The sequence below is a fragment of the Diadema setosum genome, chromosome 13, assembly GCF_964275005.1.
Source record: "Diadema setosum chromosome 13, eeDiaSeto1, whole genome shotgun sequence".
Lineage (NCBI taxonomy): Eukaryota > Metazoa > Echinodermata > Echinoidea > Diadematoida > Diadematidae > Diadema > Diadema setosum.
The window spans coordinates 38,822,937-38,844,893 of record NC_092697.1 but is presented as its reverse complement, the minus strand read 5'-3'; the positions used below and the strand labels follow the sequence as shown (position 1 = coordinate 38,844,893).

At 38.4% G+C, this 21,957-nt stretch overlaps 2 protein-coding genes across 2 annotated transcripts in view; both read left to right on the top strand.

The window, feature by feature from the left end:
• The first annotated feature begins 858 nt into the window (after window positions 1-858).
• On the top strand, window positions 859-3,207 carry LOC140237217 (uncharacterized). The gene has a single exon (XM_072317161.1). The coding sequence runs from the start codon at window positions 859-861 to the stop codon at window positions 3,205-3,207; it is 2,349 nt and encodes a 782-aa protein (XP_072173262.1).
• An 8,304-nt stretch (window positions 3,208-11,511) lies between these two features.
• LOC140236964 (cystinosin-like) overlaps window positions 11,512-21,957 on the top strand; it is a 32,579-nt gene continuing 22,133 nt past the window's right edge. Inside the window, exons 1-4 of the mRNA XM_072316910.1 lie at window positions 11,512-11,684; window positions 14,196-14,457; window positions 16,102-16,208; window positions 17,956-18,096. Coding sequence (XP_072173011.1) covers window positions 14,254-14,457; window positions 16,102-16,208; window positions 17,956-18,096 — 452 coding nt within the window. The 5' untranslated portion in view covers window positions 11,512-11,684; window positions 14,196-14,253. The remainder of the gene's footprint in view (window positions 11,685-14,195; window positions 14,458-16,101; window positions 16,209-17,955; window positions 18,097-21,957) is intronic.

Sequence of the window (21,957 nt, the reverse complement as noted above, 5' to 3'; positions counted from 1 at the left end):
CCATACACCTACCCAGTCTTCAGCGTGTGAATGAAGGATTCTTACTCAGTACAAATGAAAAAAAAGAAAGAATAAAAGTCATTATGTTCTACAAGTTTGATGATTGATATTAGGATTCCCTTTTCACTCGATTTTGCCCTATAGATGTCATTATCTATCTATGTATTGAATTTGTTTCCCCCTTTCTTCTCTATACGACGCCAATTGTACATTGTATTTTGAGTTTGTTTACTTTAGTCGCTATCAAGCACTACGTGTAGCTCATGTGGTTTTCCACCAGTCAAGTCACTCTGAAATTTTTGTTTTATTATTTTGTGTATCATTATCGTCTAAATACTATCTATTTATTTAGTCTCACTGGAGTATTTCGAAATGATGGTGAATAAAGAACTTTAAAGGAAACCAAAACCCAAAGAATAATGTGGATTTAGTGAAAGCAGCAACATTAGTAGATCACAGTGAAAGTTTGAGAGAAATGGGAAAATCGATGCAAAAGTTATTGATCTTTAAAGTTTTGGTGTTGGAACCGCTTGATTAACTGCTTTCAGTTAATCAAGGGGGGAATGATTACTACGGGCTGAAATTTTGATGATGTAATAACGAGTATATGTTCAGGAGACTATGTAGTGTTCTTGTGTTCTCTATATTGCGAATCGTTTTGTTCGTTAAAGTTTTGTGTTGTATAATTATATCAAAGTATGTACGACTGAATTGTAATTTCTGCTTGATATATTTTGCAGGTTTGGCCACCATTCGCCAGTCACGCTGTGTTTCCCGGCCCGTCGGCAAGGTGTCGTGTGATCCGGTCAATGACGATTCATAAATAGGTATTGTCTTAACTCCAGGAGAAGAACTGAAATGGCGTCGGTGTTTGACCCTGCACTGCGATTCTACATCGCGGTGATTCTCGTCCTCCACATTACGAAATCTACAGCACAGTGCCCAAACACGGTTTGTGACTGCTCATCATATATCACTCATGCAGAGATCACTTGTAGCCATAGAGATCTTACGTCAATCCCCCAGAATCTTCCCGCCAACACGCGGACACTCCGTCTCGAATACAACATGATTACGTCCATTGATGCCCACGATCTATCAGGCCTAATTTCCTTGAAACGACTTGTACTTTACAACAACATGATTTCCTTTATAGACCCCCAGGCATTTCAGTCACAAAGCAACCTTGAATACCTTCAGCTGCAAAACAACAAGATTAGTAGCTTGCATCCACAGACTTTTTGGGGACTCGGCAAACTGGAGGAACTAAATCTAGAGAACAATGAGTTGGTAACCCTGCAAAATGGAACATTCGATGATCTTGGAAAGTTAGTGGAGCTTACCCTCAACGGAAATCCTTTGGAAACCTTACCTGGAAAAGTCTTCGAAAATCTGGGGAATCTTCATACTCTTGACCTGTCCGAGACGAGTCTCGGAATGATACCTGATACACTCTTCGACGGGCTTCGAGATCTGCGCACTCTTAGACTTGACCATATTGGTCATTATGGCAATCTGTTTTCTAACAGTTCTAATTTATTCTCGAGCACTTTAAATTTGACCCACTTACAAGTCAGAAGAAATTCTCTTTCCTGCATTCCAACAAGTTTCAGCGTCCTAACGTCACTTGAAACTCTGAATCTGGCGCAGAATCCACTAACATGTAATGATTTCAGCGCGCTCAAACATTTTCCCGCTCTGATCACACTGAATCTTGATAGGACAAATGTCACCTCTCTCCAGTCGAGAATGTTCCAACATAACAATAACCTCCTGTATTTGTATGTTACTGAAACAACTCTATCCGTCATAGAGAATAACGCATTCGTAGGGCTCAACAGTTTAGACACACTCTACCTGTACTCCAACAACCTGACAACGATACCACATAACGTATTTTCCCCCTTACCGTCAAGTGTAGACCTAGATATATCCGATAATCCTTTCCATTGTGACTGCAACTTGCGCTGGTTGAGAGAATGGCTCGTGAACACACACACTGGCGTAGTAGCTGACGAGTTCCAGCCCATGTGTGTCTTCCCTGATCTCCTCAATGATCACAAGATCGTCAACATCGAAGAATCAAATTTTGCCTGCGCGCCAGAAGTGAGAGAAGGAGTCTCGACTGAAGTCGAGTATGCCGTCTGGCAAGGCGGTGATTTGAGGCTTGAATGCCCCATTACGGGTGATCCCAATCCAAGCCTCCACTGGCTTACTCCCGACCACACTGAGCTCCTCCCAGACACGAATGTGTCACCTTATTCCGTGTCAGCTGACAGCGTGTTGACGATTGTCCGCATTCAGATGGAAGACGCCGGGACGTACAGCTGCGAGGGGACAAACTTTGCTGGAGCAACATCCATCAGAAACATTGTAACCGTCCAGGAACCTGCAGATAACCAGACACCTGCTCACTCTGGTACCACCCAAAGCACAGGCACAACACAAACGGCCAGGAATGATGCCATAAAAGCTGGGCCAGGATCATCTGTCATCATCGCCATTTGTGTCGGTATTTGTCTAATTGTTCTCGTAGCTATTTCCATCCTTGTGTGTGTAATTGTGTTCCGTCGAAAACACATGCGAAGACCTAGAAATGATGAGGTTGGTATGGTAATCAGAAACGAGCCTGTTGGAAATGGTCATAGGCCGTGCAATGAAAGTGGATTTCAGGCTACATCATTTGCTCCTAATGACAGGTACATCGGCGCTTTTCATGGTCCCGTTCGTGATGTCCCGCTCCCTTCTGAGAAGCCACCGCCTTACAGCGTGTCGTTACCGCTCTGCGGTGAGGAGATCTACGACCATATTGAAGACAATCATTATTACGACATGCGAGGTCCAGCAGACTCCCCGGCCCTTAACCATACGTACATCGTTAACCTCCGACGCCAGGATTCTCAAGCCAGCTGCGGAGCACCCACAGGTTATGATCGCTTCCTTCCACACCAAGCGCATACGCCTTCACCAACCAATGATTACATAACATCCCCCCTGTCTCAAATGGCTGCACATTCAGGAGTACCTGGACCTTCGACGGTCATGGGGCCATCCTCGAAAGGTGAAGTGTGCAACGGGAACACCGTTTCAATTGATTCCGCCGAATCCCTCCCCGAGAAGAAGAAGCCCCTTCCGGAAACAGAGACTGTTAACCTGCAGATGAAGACAGACAAGGGTGATGCCATGTATGTCAATGCTAGGAGGTAAAGCAGCAAAATACTAGACACTGTATAATGTTACGGTTCTTCAGGGAAGTGAGAAGAAATGTGAATACTGCATATTAATGTCAAAATCAGGAAAGTGTATACAGCGTCGCCTCTGCTTCATGATTTGATGGTCTGAAAATATTCAGACATGAGGAAAGTCTGAAATCCCCGGTCTCTTGTCTTTGTTGATTTCATGCTTGTTTGTTTTTGTTTTTGTTTTTTTATCATTGTACAGTAATGATGATTAACTACCACGCCAAATGCCAGTAACATCAAACCAACTAAGTGCACAGAAAGCTACTTTTTGTGGTTTGTGGTCTTCTCTCTGATAATACACGTTGCAGATCCTTGCTACCATAACGTCATGATCGCTGAAACAATAATCCAGTGGCGGACCAGAGAGGGGCCTGACGGGGGGACGGGGGAGGGGGGCTCCGGGCGTACGCCTCCTCTTTATTTTAGGGTTTAAACAAAAGAAATTCATTTTGCAAAGGCACCTCCCCTTTACGGAATCCCTGGATCCGCCCCTGTAATCATACTTGTGGTTCGATCTATAGTCTCTTTCTTCGTCCCATTGGTATACGATAAACAACAAAAGTAACAAAAAAAAAGATACGTTTGTACAGACGGTAGGAGCTTGTGTTCATCCTAACACTCTTGCACATGAGTGTTACATTTAAAAAAATGTACATTTTACATGCATCATGGTTATTGATTACACATTATACCTGGACAATCATCAATGGGACGTAAAGCTAAAAGCACAGCTAAAAGATGCGTCGTCAGTGGTAGCGCGCCCACTGACGACGCATCTTTTATTTTGGTTTATAGGGCCTACCATCTTCAAAATAAAATCTGCCATCGACTTGACAAAGCTCTATAGGCGAAATTCGTTAAAACAATGTCTTTCACGGAAGTTCCTCAATTACTGCTGTTGTGAACCTATGTCTTATTTACGGGACTCCGAACAGATGTGTCAAAGATATACAATGGGTCATAATACATCTTGTCTCACGGTGAAACATTGTATGTAGATCCGTATTCTGTTATGGATTTCTGTGTACAGGTACCAAGCCTCCTTCATCTGACCTTTATGACTACACACTCTGTGATGCACTACAAAAGAGAGGTAGAGTGGTATGAACTGCGCATCTATAGAGGCTGATAAAACACAACCAATGAACGAAACTTAAATAACATCACGCCATAGAATAAATGCACCGCATGTCATAAAGATAAGTAATGATTACGACTAGCTAATCGGTTTTTTTTTCTTATAAGGGAAATCTTAAAAGCGTTACGTGTTTGCCATTAGTCTCGGGTTTAAATCGTGTATAGCGCGCAGTTCAACTAATTAAGGGCGTGTGTAATAATGAATGTTTACACCTATACATCACATTTAGCAGACACGTTGTAATACACTAGGATTCTTCTTTGTGCTTTCAAAAGATGTATATCGTACATGTATTATGACTGAGTGCTACATGTTGTATATTTTGTTCCAGTCCCCTTGTATCACTATTTCTTTTGTCGCGGGATGTGTAATGGCGCACGATACTTGTGAATTTGTCTGTGTTCTCTGCGTTTGTTTTAAATGTAAATGATACGCTAGTGTACTACACTTGTATATACAATGTACATTGTAGTAATACAAGATATGCGATATGCATAGATTAGCAAACTACGTGATCGTTGTAAAATGTATAAAGTACTGAAAAGTACTAATATATTGCAGATCATGTCTGAATTTAACAGCATTAGTCTATGTCTTAAAATGTATAAGTTCTGTCAATATTGATCATACATAGTGATACAACATCAGTGATGTCCGAGTACACATGTTAACGCGCGGTCTATACCAGTGTATAGCTGCATCTCTGTAGACATTGAGAAAAGATGAGTTGCCCAGGCAACTCTCCGTATACATTTTTTATGGCAACATAGAGGCGAACCTTCTTTTATTGTGTAATTATTTTCAGGTGTACTTGGTGTGATATATCTTTCACATCCGGTCTGATAGTGTATGATTTGTGTGATACCATTCAGATTATCGCATAACCGACAGAGGGTAAGGCACACTAGGCAATTGTGTTTTCTTTTATTTAAAAAAAAAAAAGAGCCGCGTTGATTTTGTATGTAATTGCAACTGTTTATGTATTTCACCTTTTACTTTTGTTGGAAATAAAATCATATGAAGGTGCTACATGAGCAACAAACAAACAAAAAAGAAAATTGAACACAAAAAACGACTGCAGAATACGCATTACTCACACACACAGAGGATGAGGGCTTGGGTGGTCATGATGGGTCTTACTGATGGAGGCTAACTCTTTTCTATATTTTTGAAGACAGTACATGAATTAAAAAAGAAAAAGTCATTTAAAATCACTCAGTGGCTCTGGAATTACTCACTGGTGTTTAAGCGCCATCACCGTCCTGTTCTATGTCTTGATTATTGTATTGTATTGACTTTAGTGTTTTGCTTAAAGTGATTGTGTGTGCGTTCTTTGCTGTTCCTATTGTCTTTTTGTACATTACTAGTTCACGAGAAGTACTACTTACGTATTACTATTAGTGTCTTATTCAAGAAAAACTATTGATTTGATATTAACCGCGGTGTTGATCACTTGCTCCTAATAAATGAAAAATGCCACTTTTGCACGAAGTTCTTGGTCTCCTTGATTGTAATTTGGTAAATTGTGAATCTGTCTAACAATGTTGCATGTGTGTGTGATTATCTATAATAAAAGTATAGTGCAAAAACACACAAATAGAGTGGTTGTAGAGTAATTAAGATTTGCTGTAGAAGAAGAAAATCGTTGAATTTGAGAGTTTCAGTGAACAATAGTTTGGTCACAATACATGACAAATGGTATATGCACACAGAATTATAGAAAAAAGATTGAGAATTTTCTCGACAAATTTAATAAGCAACCACATTTGTTCTCACTGTATAAACGTAATTTTTCTTGAAGTATTCCAGCACAAATGAAATTTGATACATGTACAAATTTGCTTTCCGGTTTCATGTGAAACAAGGGAATTTAACTGACTTTGTGTAGTGGTCACAGAACTTCACCTTCTTCAGTAGAGCGGTGTACTGACATAATTATTGAAATCTATGAATGTCTCTTTTGTCTTGACGTATAGGAACGAACTACAACTTAACCTGCACTTCAAAAACACTTTTCAATTCTTGGAATCCAATTTGCAAAAGTTGTTAATACATGTAATATAGACCTATACGTCGGGCAACCTCGGGCAAGTGAGGTTGGCTTGCATAGATTCGATTTACATAATGCCGAGTCCGCGGACTAAGGGGAGGGAGGGGAAACTGCTGGGCTGCATCACCACACTCAGTACTTTTCGATCAAATAAAAACCAACAACAAACAAACGGAAAATCAAGAAAATGCACACACACTTTTTTGTGTGTTTCATGATATTATTTATTTGAGTTTCATTCGATATCATGCAGGTCCATGATGGCAATGAAATTAACATGAACAACAGCAACAAGAAAGCAGCTGTAGGGCCTATTCTTCTTTTTTGTGCTGCTAAATCATTTTTCCAGCATACAGTACAATATATTATTTTGGGTTTTTTTTTTTCAAATCATACCATGTTTATATAAGAGAAATGACATTAAATTCTGCTATATTTCAGAAAAAAAGTATCTTGATTAACTTAATCAAGCCAGTCCTTATATGCCTTATTACACACACAAAAAAAAAATTGTGCTGCTAAATCACCTTTTTTTTTTAACATACCTTCTTCTTTTTTTGCAGAACACACGCTATATACAAAAATATCAAATTAAGCATTACTCTCAGAGAAAAAAAAAACTATCTTGATCAACTTGATGAAATTAATCAATATCCACTCAACTCCCTTACACTCTCTTGAGAATACAGCATTTCCCAAAACTTGCCATAAACTGAAAAAAAAAGAGATCATGCTTATAATATTGACCGAACTAAAATCAGTATCTTTTAAAACCTATCAACCTACCCCCTGTACAAAACAAAATAGCCATGTAATGTGCATATTATCAAAAGAAACCGTATTCCTGCTTAATCCCCTTACCTTGCACACCGTTACTCTACTATTACCTATAACTACATCTATACCTAACCCCGCCCATCCCCACTTATTTACACAGACATACCCCCCCCCACACACACACACACACTCACACACAATTTTGAAGGCCGCGTCCCTCCAAGGGCTTCTTAAAGAACAAAATCGTGACCCAAATGTGCATTATGGTACGGACTGAGTGAATACTGCAATATTACAATGTACATGTAGTACAATTAACACTCCGCATGCTCAGTCAAGATTGAGGAAAATTGGAAAGTTTGTTCAGAAGTTAAAAGTTTCACTTCCGTCACTGCGGGACAATGATAGCAAAGAAAATATAAACAAAATTCAACAGATTCCATTTTTAATGAAAAGTGCACAATACCCTCGACTTGTTACGGGCACAAAAAAGGGTAATAATTCATTGTTCTCCCCGCTTTCTGAAAGAGGTATAAGAGTCAAGCCCTCTTGAAGTTTCTAGAAATATCAAAATACACTGTATGATAAGTTCTGTTGTCCAGTAATGACGTCGTAAACTGTAGTATAGTCGCCGGTGATCCTCTCATCCAGAAATGGCAGCACTGAAACTTACAAAAGTCATAACTTTTGAATCAATACTATGTGTCCGATTTTCCTCAAACTCTTACTGATGTGTGTTTTTTGGTTGTTGTTTTTTTTTTTTTTTTTTTTTACTAATGTTGCGCATTCACTCAATCAACATGAATATTTACGTGAGCGTGTCCTTTAATTCCCACCAAAAAGAAGCAGAGTCCCGATACTTATTCACTTCCATCCAAATAATACCAAAATCGACAAATACATGTATTTAATTTGAGATTACTGTACAACGTGATTTCCGCACTGCTTGGAAAGAGAAATGAACAATGGTGACGTTTGTGACACAAATTTCTTGTTTTCATTGTAACAAATGGAGTTGAAATCATACAGTTAATACCAAACAGTTAAAAAGATGAAAGATGGAAGTATACTCACATCTAAAAACGTGTCCTTACACCAATTCTCCCTGACTATCCTTCTTTTACAACTTTCAAAAATTCCAAACACCTCCCAATTTCCCTCTTGTACATACAAGGGTGTAGCCCAAATATAGAATAACCTGTCTCCTTCCTCCCATTCCCTCGTTGATTTGACCCAACCAATCACGAGCACTACCCCCCCCCCTCCCCCCACCCACACACACACACACCAGAAACGTTTTCTTTTCTACCCAATCAAACCATAATCGAGCTTCACACCATTGTCAAAATGGATTCAAACAAGCCCATCACTGTGTAGCAGCTCCATAACATGCATGTGTGACCAAAATGGTTTCGTCTATCATGGAGCATGGTCTACAATACGAACAACATTGTCAGAAACTGACCCCAATAATCTGATGTATTCACCAAATTAATTCTAGCATGAAGTTGTTTCGTAGGCCTACTTCTTCTTCTTCATCAACATCCTTCTCCTTCTGTGCGCTAGCACGCCCTCTACGTTGTACCTGTCATCCGTATTACTAGTACAATGTACGAACATGTACTGAATTGTATTTATTTATTTATTCATGTTTTCTTTAAAAGCAGGGTTGTCCCGTTCAGAGCCACATGGCCTGCTTTACAAGGGAGCCCTGCATTAAATACAAAGGTTACAAAATCAACAACAATACGGATTACAAAATCGAGTGACATAACTAATGGAAAATACAACGAAAACATAATACAAATGGTGGTCATTTTACAATGATAACTAAATCAAAAGATAGACTGGTAAAGCCGGAGGCGTTTCTTGAAAATTTGTAATGAAGGGGATAATTGAATGGAAATTGGTAATGAATTGAACATTTTACAGGCTGAGTATGAGAAGGAACGTTTTTTATTGTCTGTTTTTGGCTTAGGTAAATATAACTGATTTGTTAGGACATGTCTATTAGGATAATATATAACGTTACATCGGGATAGAAGTCTACAAAGATAAGATGGGACTGCGTTATTAACTATTTTATAGGCCAATATACAATACTGATATTCTAATCTTTTTTCAATGGATTGCAATTTAAGTGTATCTAATAAGGTAACAGTTGATGTCCGATAATCTGCATTCAATACCAAACGAGAATATTTATTTTGACATATTTGAAGTCTGTGGATGTTCTTCTTAGTTAAGGATCCCCATACTGTTTGGTCTTTGGATATAGTGACAATCTGCTTTTATCACTGCTCGCATTATAATCATAATCACTGTTGTTATATGTATGATAACGATGATGATGATGATGATGATGATGATGATGATGATGATGATGATGATGATGATGATGATAAAATGATGACATGTCTCAATTACGTAGCCATTGTGGGTTGTTGTTGTTTTTTTTTTCAGCAATAGGGGCGTAGGCCTACTATAAGTATGTCGATTCACTAAAGTAGGGTGCCTGTTTTCAAGATTTCAATACAAATCAATACAATAAAGAAAAGAATGAGCTTGTATGAAGTAGGCATCTAATATGGTTAAAGTCAAAAGTCAGCCGGGCCACTGGATAAGCCCGATTTGGCTTGGCATTATTTTCTTGTACTTCCTCATATTTCAAATATTTCACGCTATTCTCTTCATTCTTCCGTACCACGTCGTTTAAGGTTAATTAAGTCATGTTTCTAGTATAGACCCCTAGATCATTCCATGGAGTGGCTAGTGACCCCCCCCCCCCCCCACCTCCGACTCCCCTTTGACGCCTTCCACCCGAGACCTGAAGGGGAAATCCAGTCCAAATATAAATTTGCGCGTGTTAGTCTGATAAGAAAGAGTAAAATATTACGAGTTCAACAGTTTTGATTGAAATCGGGTAAAAAATAAGGAAGTTATTCTCTTCCCAACTCTGCATCGAAAACTTCCCACGTTTTGAAGTTTTGATAATTTTTCAGGAAACAGTTCTTGAACGGTCAATGTGAATATGCAAATGGAAAAGTGAGCATGTCATCAGATTATGTCATCCCCTCACAACTTGCGATGTAGTTTGTACATAAAATTTTGAAATTTCCCGTTTTTTCATACAAACGCAATTATGTCCGAGGCTCAAATCCTGGATATCTAACTGATCACTATTTTGAAGTTATTCAAGCAGGAATCACGTCATGTTTCAGACTTCAATGACAGAAACATTGAATATATATATATATTGTACACGATCAATGGAAAATTGTGAGTGTATGACTTGGTTAACTCACTGATTCATATCTACTGTACAAAAACTGTTTTGCAGAAATTAGTAAAATTTCAAAATGTCATAAATTTCTTATTTTTCATCCGATTTCAGTCAAAATTTTACCGTTAATCTCGTAAGATTTTACTCTTTTTATATCAGACAAACTTAGATTTGGACCGGATTTGAAACCATTGCTTTTGACATGAAAGATTTGAAATCGAGGCACTTTGCTGTCCCGAAGGGGGATGTGAAAATGAGAAATGAGTGTCTGCCCACAGTGTATTACTATAGTTGTAGGCTGCATCATGCAATTCACACCGTGTTCAAGTTGACGTATATAGTCAAGTAAATTCAAGTGCACATGGGGTCCCATGTGAGCCCCTACTTGAAATATATGATTTTTTTTTTCAATGTTAATGTCTTACAAAGAGCACCCCATAATTCTCTTCTTTTAGGGCCGATTTGGATTGAATCTCTACCACTTTGTTTCTGAGTTTGATTAATAGACCAATCTCACAGTCTGGCCATTGCACTTACGATTACAAAAAATATGATAGATAGGCGTGTAACACATCTGGTGTCCTTGGGTATGAACAGGGAGGTGGAGTTCCACCTCCCTGGTATGAATGCATAGGCCTATTTACACATGTAGGCTCCTATATGATTTTTTTATATATTACACCTATTTTTGTTTGTTTGTTTTTCTGTTTGCTTGTGTGTATCTTTGTTTGTTTGTTTGTGCGTGCGTGTGTGTGTGTGTGTGTGTGTGTGTGTGTGTGTGTGTGTGTGTGTGTGTGTGTGTGTGCTTGTGTGGGTGTGTATGTGTGTGTGTGTGTTGTTGGTTTTGTATGAAAAAAAAAAATGAAGGCTGTGGAATCCGCGGCTGTGATACCCCTAACTCAGTGATCGTGCAATCATCATGGTTGTTGATAGTCGAGTCTGCATTCAAGACTAATTAAGACGAATCAATCAGGTGACTGCAGCGTGCTGCGAAGCCTACGATTTGAACAATAATGGCAACAACAAGAACAAGCTTTCCTACTGTATGTCACATGATACGCCTCCTGCACTAATGAAAGCTAGCGAGATAACGAAGTGAATGATGCAGCAAAACGGGATCCCGGTCATCTATTAGTCAGTAGGATGAAAAGTGCGACGAACATTGACCTTGTAAATTTCAGAAGCTCTGTCAGAGTAAGTATGGAATTGCAATTATTCGTGATATTTTGCTCGCATGTTCTAGAACTGAATGGGATGTGGCTGTGCACTGACCACTGGCACTGCACTGGCACTGCACTGTGGTGCACTGTTGTGGTGACTACACCGTCCGTCGCGTCTCGGAGTAAGGGCTGTAAAGTGCATGATTGCCGAGTGTAAATTAGTTACTGGTAGGCTTATGTACATTGTATAATGTAGATCTAGTTCTAGGTCTATTGGTAACGGTAATCACAATGTCACGGCGTGTGCTCGGGCTAGATTCTGAGTAAATTTAGTAGTAGTACCTAGAATAAACTAGATCTAATCTACTTGCTACTGTGCGTGGTGTAGTGTATGACTCGACTCAGTACGAGTAACTTTATAGAGTCACTAGCCTACTGGTAAAACTGGTATACGAGTAGGAGAGGTCTAAGCAGACTTTCACAGCAGGCCCTGTCGCTGTAAATTACACGAGTGTCGTACTAGGTAGAAAGTACAAGTAGGCCTATCAGGCTATGGCAATGAGTATCTTGGTGTAGTCATAGATCTAACTTAGTTACTTTCTTACTGTACACGCTGTTATTTTCGCGAATGACGAGGACATAGACATTTTCGCGAGATGTTGTTTTCGCGAATGAAAAGGACATATTATAATAGACATTTTCGTGAGATGTTGTCTTCGCGAATCGACGCCGACGCTTACGTTAATGCTCTATGTAGTATTGATTTAACATTAGCTATGGAGACAATTTCGTGTGATGTTAAATTTGCGATTCAACTGTGATTCGCGAAATTCGCGAAAATTAAACCCTCGCAAAAATAACAGCTTCCACAGTATTACTATATAGACAGAAAAATCCATCTGTCTGACTCTGGAGGAGTCTCAAATTTAAATTTTATGTAATATTGTTTTTTTGCACTATTTTCTTTTAATTATTTTTTTTTTTTTTACCCCCGATGACAAGATATAGACCATTCTTTTGGTCAACTTGCTTAGTTGAAGGAGGATTGGCATTTGATGACATAAATGGTATCCCGGGGTACCAAATAAGAATCAGCCATTTTGTTGAATTATTATTTTTTTTTTAAGGTTGTACCCTGGGTGCCAAAAAGTGGGAAATTGTTTTGGTGCTGGAGCTAGCGCACGCTAGCCACTGCCCTGCACTACACTGCACTGCACTGAAGCACACGCTATTGCTAGCACAGCGTACCATGCATGCATAGTCCTGCAGTGGCATGGGAATGACTATGTACACGCATACAGTGCATGCATTTCTCTACGGATGTCCTCGAGTGGATGTGAGGTAGCGCTACACAACATGGTACCCCGGGGTACAACGGTACCCCGGGGTAACGCGTGATGCATCATTTAGTGAATTCTGAAATAGGCCCCACCACTGTCCGTCTGTAGAGGTCTACTTCTAAATACATTATCACGGCAGCTCACCTGTCATACTTGTTTACTAATTTTAGTTGTAGTACTTGTACCCCAATTTACCTAGCGAACTGGTAAAGTTTTCAAGAACATACCAATTTACTACATTCTGTCTATTTACATCCACTATCTACAACTTGCAAGCAGATATGAATTATGTTTCTTTTGAGAGGAAGTAGTGGCTGCTCCAACCCTTGACACATTTATATCAAGGGTCAGCAAATAACCAACCATCATTGGGCTTTTTTTTTTCTTAGAGAAGCAGAAGAAAAAAAAAAAAGAATTTGAACAATGTGAATTGCAGTTTAGTAGGTCAACACAGGACAGGTCAAGCTTTGATGACATCCCTAAGTGCCATGATAATCAACCTACATGTTATGTATATTAATTGTGGGCATCTTTGTCAAAACAAGACATAGAAGGGACTTCAAGATTCATGTTTGAGAGCAGTACAGGATGTTATATTGATCGGATTGAGACATTAGTACACTCTAGTCTGGTCTATATCACATTAAATTTTTGTCTACATGATAATAGTTATACATAGTATATTCCCTACCCCTTTTTGCTCCAGTGTATATGCTTGAAAATTGATATGACTGATATCCACTGTCTTTATACATAGTCTAGGTCTATATTCTAGTTGAAGTTAAACTGTAACGTATACATGTATAGTCAAACAGGATATTTTAAAAGGAATTACTCACCAGATATTGTGTGCTCCTCTCAAATTGATTGTAGCTATAGTATTCCTTCAAACTCCAAAGTGTGCACTTAACATTAACAACATTAACATTAATTTTTCTGCTAAACCCTATCCCATGTTATGTAGAAATTTCAGATACTGATCCTCATTAGAGAAGTGGTATTAATATTATGCCTGAGGAAGTCCCTTGCTTTGAATAGCATACATTGTTAGCACAGATCTTGACTCTGGTAGTTATTGCAGTTTATAACAACCTTACAATGTACAATGTATATGCCCACTTCTCCACCTACATAATGTGTAGATCTATTTGTCAGATTTCTCTTTTTTTTTCTTTTTTTTTAAAAATTTGTTTCCCATGATACAGCTTTTATAGATGATCATAAAGCTAGCCCCTAGAGTGACAGGATTTGGCATCAGGCACAATGGAGAAGCTTACAACATGCTTGCTGACTCTTTGGCTGGTTAACCTATGTTTGGGGAGCAGTATCGAGCTCAGCACTCAGTCTCTTACACTAGAGTGTGGCAAGAATGGATCATTCACCATTACTCCACTCCGTACACTCAACGAATCAGTGACCATCAAGCTCTTTACTGATCAACCTGATATTGTTCGCATTCCTGATGAGGTATGTTGGTATTTGTGTATAGAAGACATCACTAAAATATGTTATGTCTATTGATGTTTCAATGCTACCAAAAGTAAAAGTTATTGTTGTATATTATCTATTTACATGTTAAAGGTAGGGAATCCCATTTGCATGCCTTAAATGAAGAGTTGTATACATACAGTGGTATGTTGAGAGTATCATTTTAGAAACTCCCATAAAGTATTGGAAGTGGAAGGTAACATTTAGTACATTTTTATTGACCGTTAGATTTTGAATTGAACTTTTTTCGGGGCTCACCGTAAATTCCAGTACATTACTAGGCTACCTTTGCAGACCCATGCACTGCATGTGTGTCCATCATGTGACATATTTTGTGAAGAAAGTTCATCAAAACTTACAAACATTTCTATATACATTCTTGCCACACACTCTATATGTTATTACATCAGCTCTTATACTTTTAGATTTGTGTTTATAGATAAAAAAAATACAGAAGACTGCAACAAAAAGGCTTAAGTGTGGCTGACACACAGAACTACTGAGTAGTTGAGTTTTGTGCATTATTCAAATTGTAGATAACTGTTGACTTCCAAATTTCTCAGCAGTGGCCTAAACAAGTCCCCTGAGGTTCATATTTAATGTTTTGCTGCATTTTGGGAGGTCTGTAAAAGGTATCCCCTACCTTTAAAGGGATGGTATAGTTTTAGTTAAGATTGAGATTGAGGTTTTTCATCAAATAACTTTCAGTTGTTGATGCTCTTTAATGTTTCATACAAATGGTTTGTAATTATTTCGCAAAAAGTTAAAACCTACAATGTAAATCCCCATCTCAACCAAAACCATATCTTCCCTTTAAGACCACAATTTTACAGTACTGATAGAAATGATCTCTTGAGATATTTGGTTGAGAGAAACCATATCATGTTGAAAGTGTATGATTTGAAAGCAAAATGAGAAGAAGAGATGGGTATCACCTTCCAGGAAAATTGAAATGATTGCTATGGCATATATGTGTGAAAATATTATTTAATGTGAGAACAATAGTGTACCTGCCCCCATGATAGTGCTAAATCTTGCTGCAACCAATGGGTATTCGTATTCTGGTAGGACTCTCTGGTTTGATGGAACTGTGTCTTCAAAATCTAGGTTTAAAAACAAAACAAAAACAAGATACAAAATAAAACAAAAATTCCACAAGAGTAAATTGATGCCTCGTATACCTCATGGTAATTTATGGTAATGTTCACATCTTGTGAGATACTTTTATTTGGTTTATACAGTACACATTTTATCATGTAGCTGTACATATTTGCTACAAGTGTCTACCCAAGATCCTTATATCTTGCTTTTGTGTGCAACTGCTCAGTACAGTGATTCATGTGATCATGTAATACAGTATGCATAGAAGATTGTACTTAATGTCCAAATTCTGATTTGTTATGACTTTGTTTACAATACAAAGTCGCAATCAAAGCCAAGAAAGTTTGAAAGCTAGGCAAACATAAGAAGCATGGGAAAGGCTTATCATTGAATGTACATGTATTGCCCTTTATGCACTTACTTACAAAGTGTACTCTTTTGACACTCCACATATGCGGATATAGATTATACATGTGTGAATTCTTCAAAACTTTTCTCTGTGTAATGTATGATACCATGCAGGTTGTTATAAAGGGAAACAGCTCTAAGCCAGTGACTGTGGACTTGGCCAGTGAAAGTGTGGGTTTGTGTCACATCTTGATGAACACTACATCTACAGAACTGGGAAAGTGAGTCTTTGACAGTTCGAATAAAATACTTCTAATAAGAATGGAAAGAGAGTGGTTGTGTCTTGAAGTGGAGAAGAAATCCTTCAAATGCCATATTTGTGGGCTTTGTCAAAATTCCACCAGTTTCCTCTCTTTCATTTTACTCTTTCAATTGACTGGAATCAAAATTGTGATGTAGGTTGTGTAGATGTACGTATGTAATTCCTCTGTTGTTTTGGAAATTGTGCCTACACTCTGAAGCATTTATACTACTTGTTACGACCAAAATCACTTTGAGAATGATCGCACAAAAGAAACAATCAACTAATGTTCAGGCGGTTTATTAACAGTGATATTGTGGGTACAGACCCGTAATCGGTTTTCACATCAGTACAATAATGATCAATAGAAACAATTATAAATCGGTAATGGAATCACTTACACATATTACAGTCAAATCTTAAATCACAAGGTCCATGTAATCCTCTGGAAAGGTCCAAATACGATGTTTGATGCACAGATGAATGATCCTTGATGCACCGATGAATGATTCCTCCGACGTAAATCCAGAGGCGCTGGTTGCAATATTCCACGTTATAAATCCAGGGTATATGTCCACAGCGAAATGTGCAGAATCCAACGTTATGACGACCACGTCCAGTCGATGCGCTGACTGATGATTCACTTTATAATGGCCAGCAAGGAATCCAGCCCGTCACAGCTGTGCCGTAATAATGTCCATTGACACTAAAATATGGAGTCTATCTCCAATGTAGGCAAATTGATTCTCTGCAGGCAAAATGTCTCCCAGGCCTTATCTCCACAAACATAACAGGTTAGCAGGTAACACAGGACTGACTATAACAAGTCGCTTCAGAGCCAGAAGTAACGTAACTCTCCGAGCAGAGGTGTTAGGTACTCTGCCTACTGCAGAATTTCTCCGGCTTTTATATCCATTCACCCCTTTCTAGTACATTCTGTAATTTTCTCCAACCTGGGGCCACACCCTTGTTTATACTAGCAAGTCCAAGACTGTTCCAGGATTCCTAGCTGACTCACTGCCTAACTATGTGCATAACATCCTACCAAAAATAACTACCAATCACATTGGGCTACAAGGGCAGTGCATCACTCAGCCAAATATGTAAGCACTTCCTAGAACATTCTAGATTGGGTGAGCTATAATGCATTTCCTGTCACATGAATGTACTGCAGCTACATTGTATACCACCTAGAAAATTATCCACTGATCTGGTCAGCCTGTATATAGATACCAAATAGAATGTTCTCCATTAATCTGGTCAACCTGTGTACACATTAAAACAACCATGCATACAGTACATCATACATGTACATAACTACTAATGTGTACATTTGTGACACTACTGGTCAATGAAAATTACCCATTGGACTGTAAGCAGTGATGTATGTAGTATTGTAATAATACTGATACCTAACTTTTCAATTCATCAACTTTTGGACTTATAAGCTTGTCCATAGGTCCTCTAGTACACAGTAGCTTGTATTTTCTCTCTTTGATTTCAAATATGTTTAGTTGTCACAATTGTGAAAGCATACATGCAAGACATCAAGAAAAGGGACTGTGTAGTAGTTGGAAACAAATTTCCAAAGTATTTTGACAAGTTGCCAATAGAGAGTTGCCCAAGGATGATTCAAGCAGTTCTCCCCCAAACATTGTCCAGGTTTCTCTATGATATCTGGTTTGTGTGCTGTTTATGTCTCTTCCCACCTCCCTGTTTCCACCCAGCTTGACTGACAAATATGTGGAGGTGAGCATTGTCCACAGCAGTGCATTGTCTATCATCATTATCGTGGTTGGCTGGATCTACTTTGTGGCCTGGTCAATCTCCTTCTACCCTCAGGTCATCCTAAACTTGACAAGAAAGAGGTGAGAAACACACACTACAAGATATAGACACACAGTTCATGTCAAGAGTTGAGTTGAATTGAATTTTCCAATTCCGACTTTCCAATTGTGTAATGAAGGTTATTTTGTAATAAACGTTCAAATCATTTTTGTCCCCACCGAATGAGTTCGAGCAGGGGATTATGAAACAGGCTCCGTACGTGTGTGTGTCCGTGTGTGCGTGTGTGTGTGCGTCCGTGTGTGATCAAAATGTTCAATTTGCTACTTCTCTGTCATTTATGAGCCAATTTTGATTCTGTTTGCTGTATCTGATAGCACTACATGGGAGCTTTGAAACTTCTACACAGAATTTCAGTTGTGACCTTTGACCTTGATTTTTGACCTATATTGTACATTTTGCTACAAAATGCTACTCCTTCGCCATTTCTAACCCGATTTAGATTCCGTTTGCTTTATGTGATGGCACTAGGTGAGGGCTTCAAAACTTCTACACAGAATTTTGACCTCTGACTTCTTTGACCTTTGACCTTGATTTTTGACCTATATTGTACATTTTGCTACAAAATGCTACTCCTTCGCCATTTCCAACCCGATTTTGATTCCGTTTGCTTTATGTGATGGCACTAGGTGAGGGCTTCAAAATTTCTACACAGAATTTTGACCTTTGACTTCTTTGACCTTGATTTTTGACCTGTATTGTACATTTTGCTACAAAATGCTACTCCTTCGCCATTTCTAACCCGATTTCGATTCTGTTTGTTCTATGTGATGGCACTAGGTGAGGGCTTCAAAACTTCTACACAGAATTTTGACCTTTGACTTCTTTGACCTTTGACCTTGATTTTTGACCTTATTGTACATTTTGCTACAAAATGCTATCTTTAGCTGCAACAAACTCATTGATGCCAGTCCAAAGATTTAAACTTCCGGTGGGGACATATATTACGCACCGTGTAATTTCTACTTTTCCTTGTTCAGCCTTGATGTACTTCAATTTTATGTTAACGCTGAATGTACAATCACTTCACTACACTTTTATGTCTATGTGTTCATTAAGTTCGCTGTTTCTTTAATCGACTGAAAACATCTCACTGATTTGGTCTGCAACAGTGTGCTGTGATTGGTTGCATGTACACAAACAACTAGAAACCAACAAATCTGCCACAGAACCTTTCCTCTCCCCCAACCCCCATTGATGGCATACCAGTAGGGGCTATTTCACACACTCCTCACCCAAGGCCAGTACTCAATGACGCAAAAACAGTGTCAGCAAAAACGTGCCACATACTGTCTTTTCAAGCAAGCTGATATGTTAGTGGGGACTGAGGACTAGCTAGAATTGTGTTTCACCAATCCTAAAAGCCTCCCCAGAACCACTGGCTTGACCATGAATGCTTGGAGGCACTATAACAATGTTTACAGTTTAGAAACCTTAGCCACATGGTCAGGACACTACTAGTGTGACAATGAAGCTGAGAAAAATCTACCACAAGACAACTACTAAATGCTCAAAGAAGTGTTAAAATCTGTTAGTGCCTGAGTCAACCATACTCCATTTTTTTAGTAGACAGAAGAGATAGATGAAACCATATCAGAAACACTTTACTAGCTTGATGATTTCTGTTCAGGGATATGTTGATAATAACAGCATGATTTTCAAAAACATGAATACACTCTCATGCCTCAGTATGATTAACCATTTCACAGGGTTGGATCCAGGAATTCCGTAAAGGGGAGGCGCCTTTACAAAATTAAAGGAGTGCGCACCGGGGGTCGCACTTAACTTTTTTTTTTAACTAGCCAGGCGGACTACTTAGAATCAATTTTGACACTGAAGCAATATTTTGCCTAGCCAGACGGACTAGTAACTTCAGAATTTTTTAATTTTTAGCTAGTCTGACGTGATTTTGGGTGGCCAATGGCCAGCGGACCATCGCCAATTTCGAACCCTGCGCACGACCCCCCCCCCCCCCCATTTTTTTCTTTTATTTCTTTTGTTTAAACAAAAAATAAAGAGGGATATGGCTCGATCCACATGATTTCAACTTGGGTAACCAATGGGTGACTGAAGAGTGAAGTACATTGTGGACTATACTGTGTATAAGACTCTTCCCAAATGAATGGTGATACCCCTTGGAGGGATTTTCTTTCAGCAGGAGCTGTGCTACATTTAAAGGGAAATCAACCCACTATCCCAAAATTTGTCTCACATGTTAATAAATACTGAAATAAATCAGTGTACTATTACGGATGGCAAGATAGTGAACAGTAGATATAATTTATGTAAGTCATGAATAAAGATATCACAATTCACATTGTATTAGCACTTGAAAATAATATTGTTTTGCTAGTTTGCATCCAAATGGTTTAGATCAAGGTATAGCTTCTTTGTCAATCCAAAGAAAGCAGTGAAAGTGTATATTTGTCCATGAAAAGTAGAAACTTTCTCCCTTACTGGTTTTACACAAGTGGAGAGTTTGTCATTTGATTGATGATTCTAGTGATGCGTTACAAGATTCTTCATTCTAATTTATTTTGGCCATGTGTGCACAAATTAGAATCATTGAGAGGGTAATTTGAATTGCATAATTTACAGGACGGTCTGGAGGTTCTTTCCAGTGACAATTCTCCAGAATGATGAGCAACACAGTTGTGTACGGATTGATCTCCAAATCGTGTTTTATGGGGTAGAGCTCACGATGACCTTTCAGCCATTTCAGAAAAAAAAGAAGAAAAAATTGCATCTCCAATACATGCACATTCAACATCTAAGACTTCATTTTCTCTGTGATCATCATTAAAGTGTAGATACAAGCAAAGTTTTACATAACAAAATTGTTACCATTCAAACATTTTCAACTGTGGGCACCATCATCATTCCCATCAAAATAATGTGCTTTCATTTATAATACTCATTGATTGACCATAGAGCTGGTATGTTTTACTGCTTAAACTTTTAAGGTATTTTTTTTTTTTTATTAAATTCTGTTTGTTAGTTTTGTTTGCATTGTTCCAGAGAGGCATCATTTTCCTAAAATACTTTTTACACCATCATGTGGCATAAAAGTCATTACCCCGCCATGATTTTCCCCAAGTTTGAACAGTTAGTGTTTAAAGACAGAAATCTTGATACAGCAACATGATTTATAAGTAATTGTCCCATCATAATCACATTGGTTTATGCACTACCATATGGTTAAGTACTGGACATAGTTGTGCAGAGTGCTGTTGATATCCCTAATTTGTAAAATCGTCTTCAGTGTCAAATGTCACAACTAGTCACAACCATAAAACTTTACACCTAACATTATATTATGTGTCCAGTCGAGATCTGCTCTCGAGTAAACACCGAAACATCTCCTTTGATTTCTAAGCTACAGTTTTGTCTCTTTAAAGGGGAATTTATCCCAAGCATGGTATGTAAATTTAGTGAATGCAGAAACATTGATTCATTAGAATACATTGGTGAAATTTAAAGGGATGGTACAGTATTGGTGGAGATGAGAATTGGGCTTTTAACTTTTTCCGAGATACCAAGAAAACACTGATGATATAGTACAGAGCATACCATTTTAAGAGGAATTAAAAGTTTATTTGATGAAAATCGGTTTTTGAATGACTGAAACATCCAAAAACAAAGTAAAACAAAGTGATCGTAATAAAGTGTGGGTCCCACGCCTTATTAGAATCGCTCTCTTTTGGATATCTCAGCCATTTCAAAATCAATTTTCATCAAGTTAATGTTGAATTCCTCATAGAATTACATGCTCTTTCATATTTCATAAGAGGTTTCTCATTGTCTTACTAAAAAATGTTAGAAACCTGAAATTAAGTCTCAGCCAAAACTATACGATCCCTTTAAGGAAAAATCAAATGATCAGT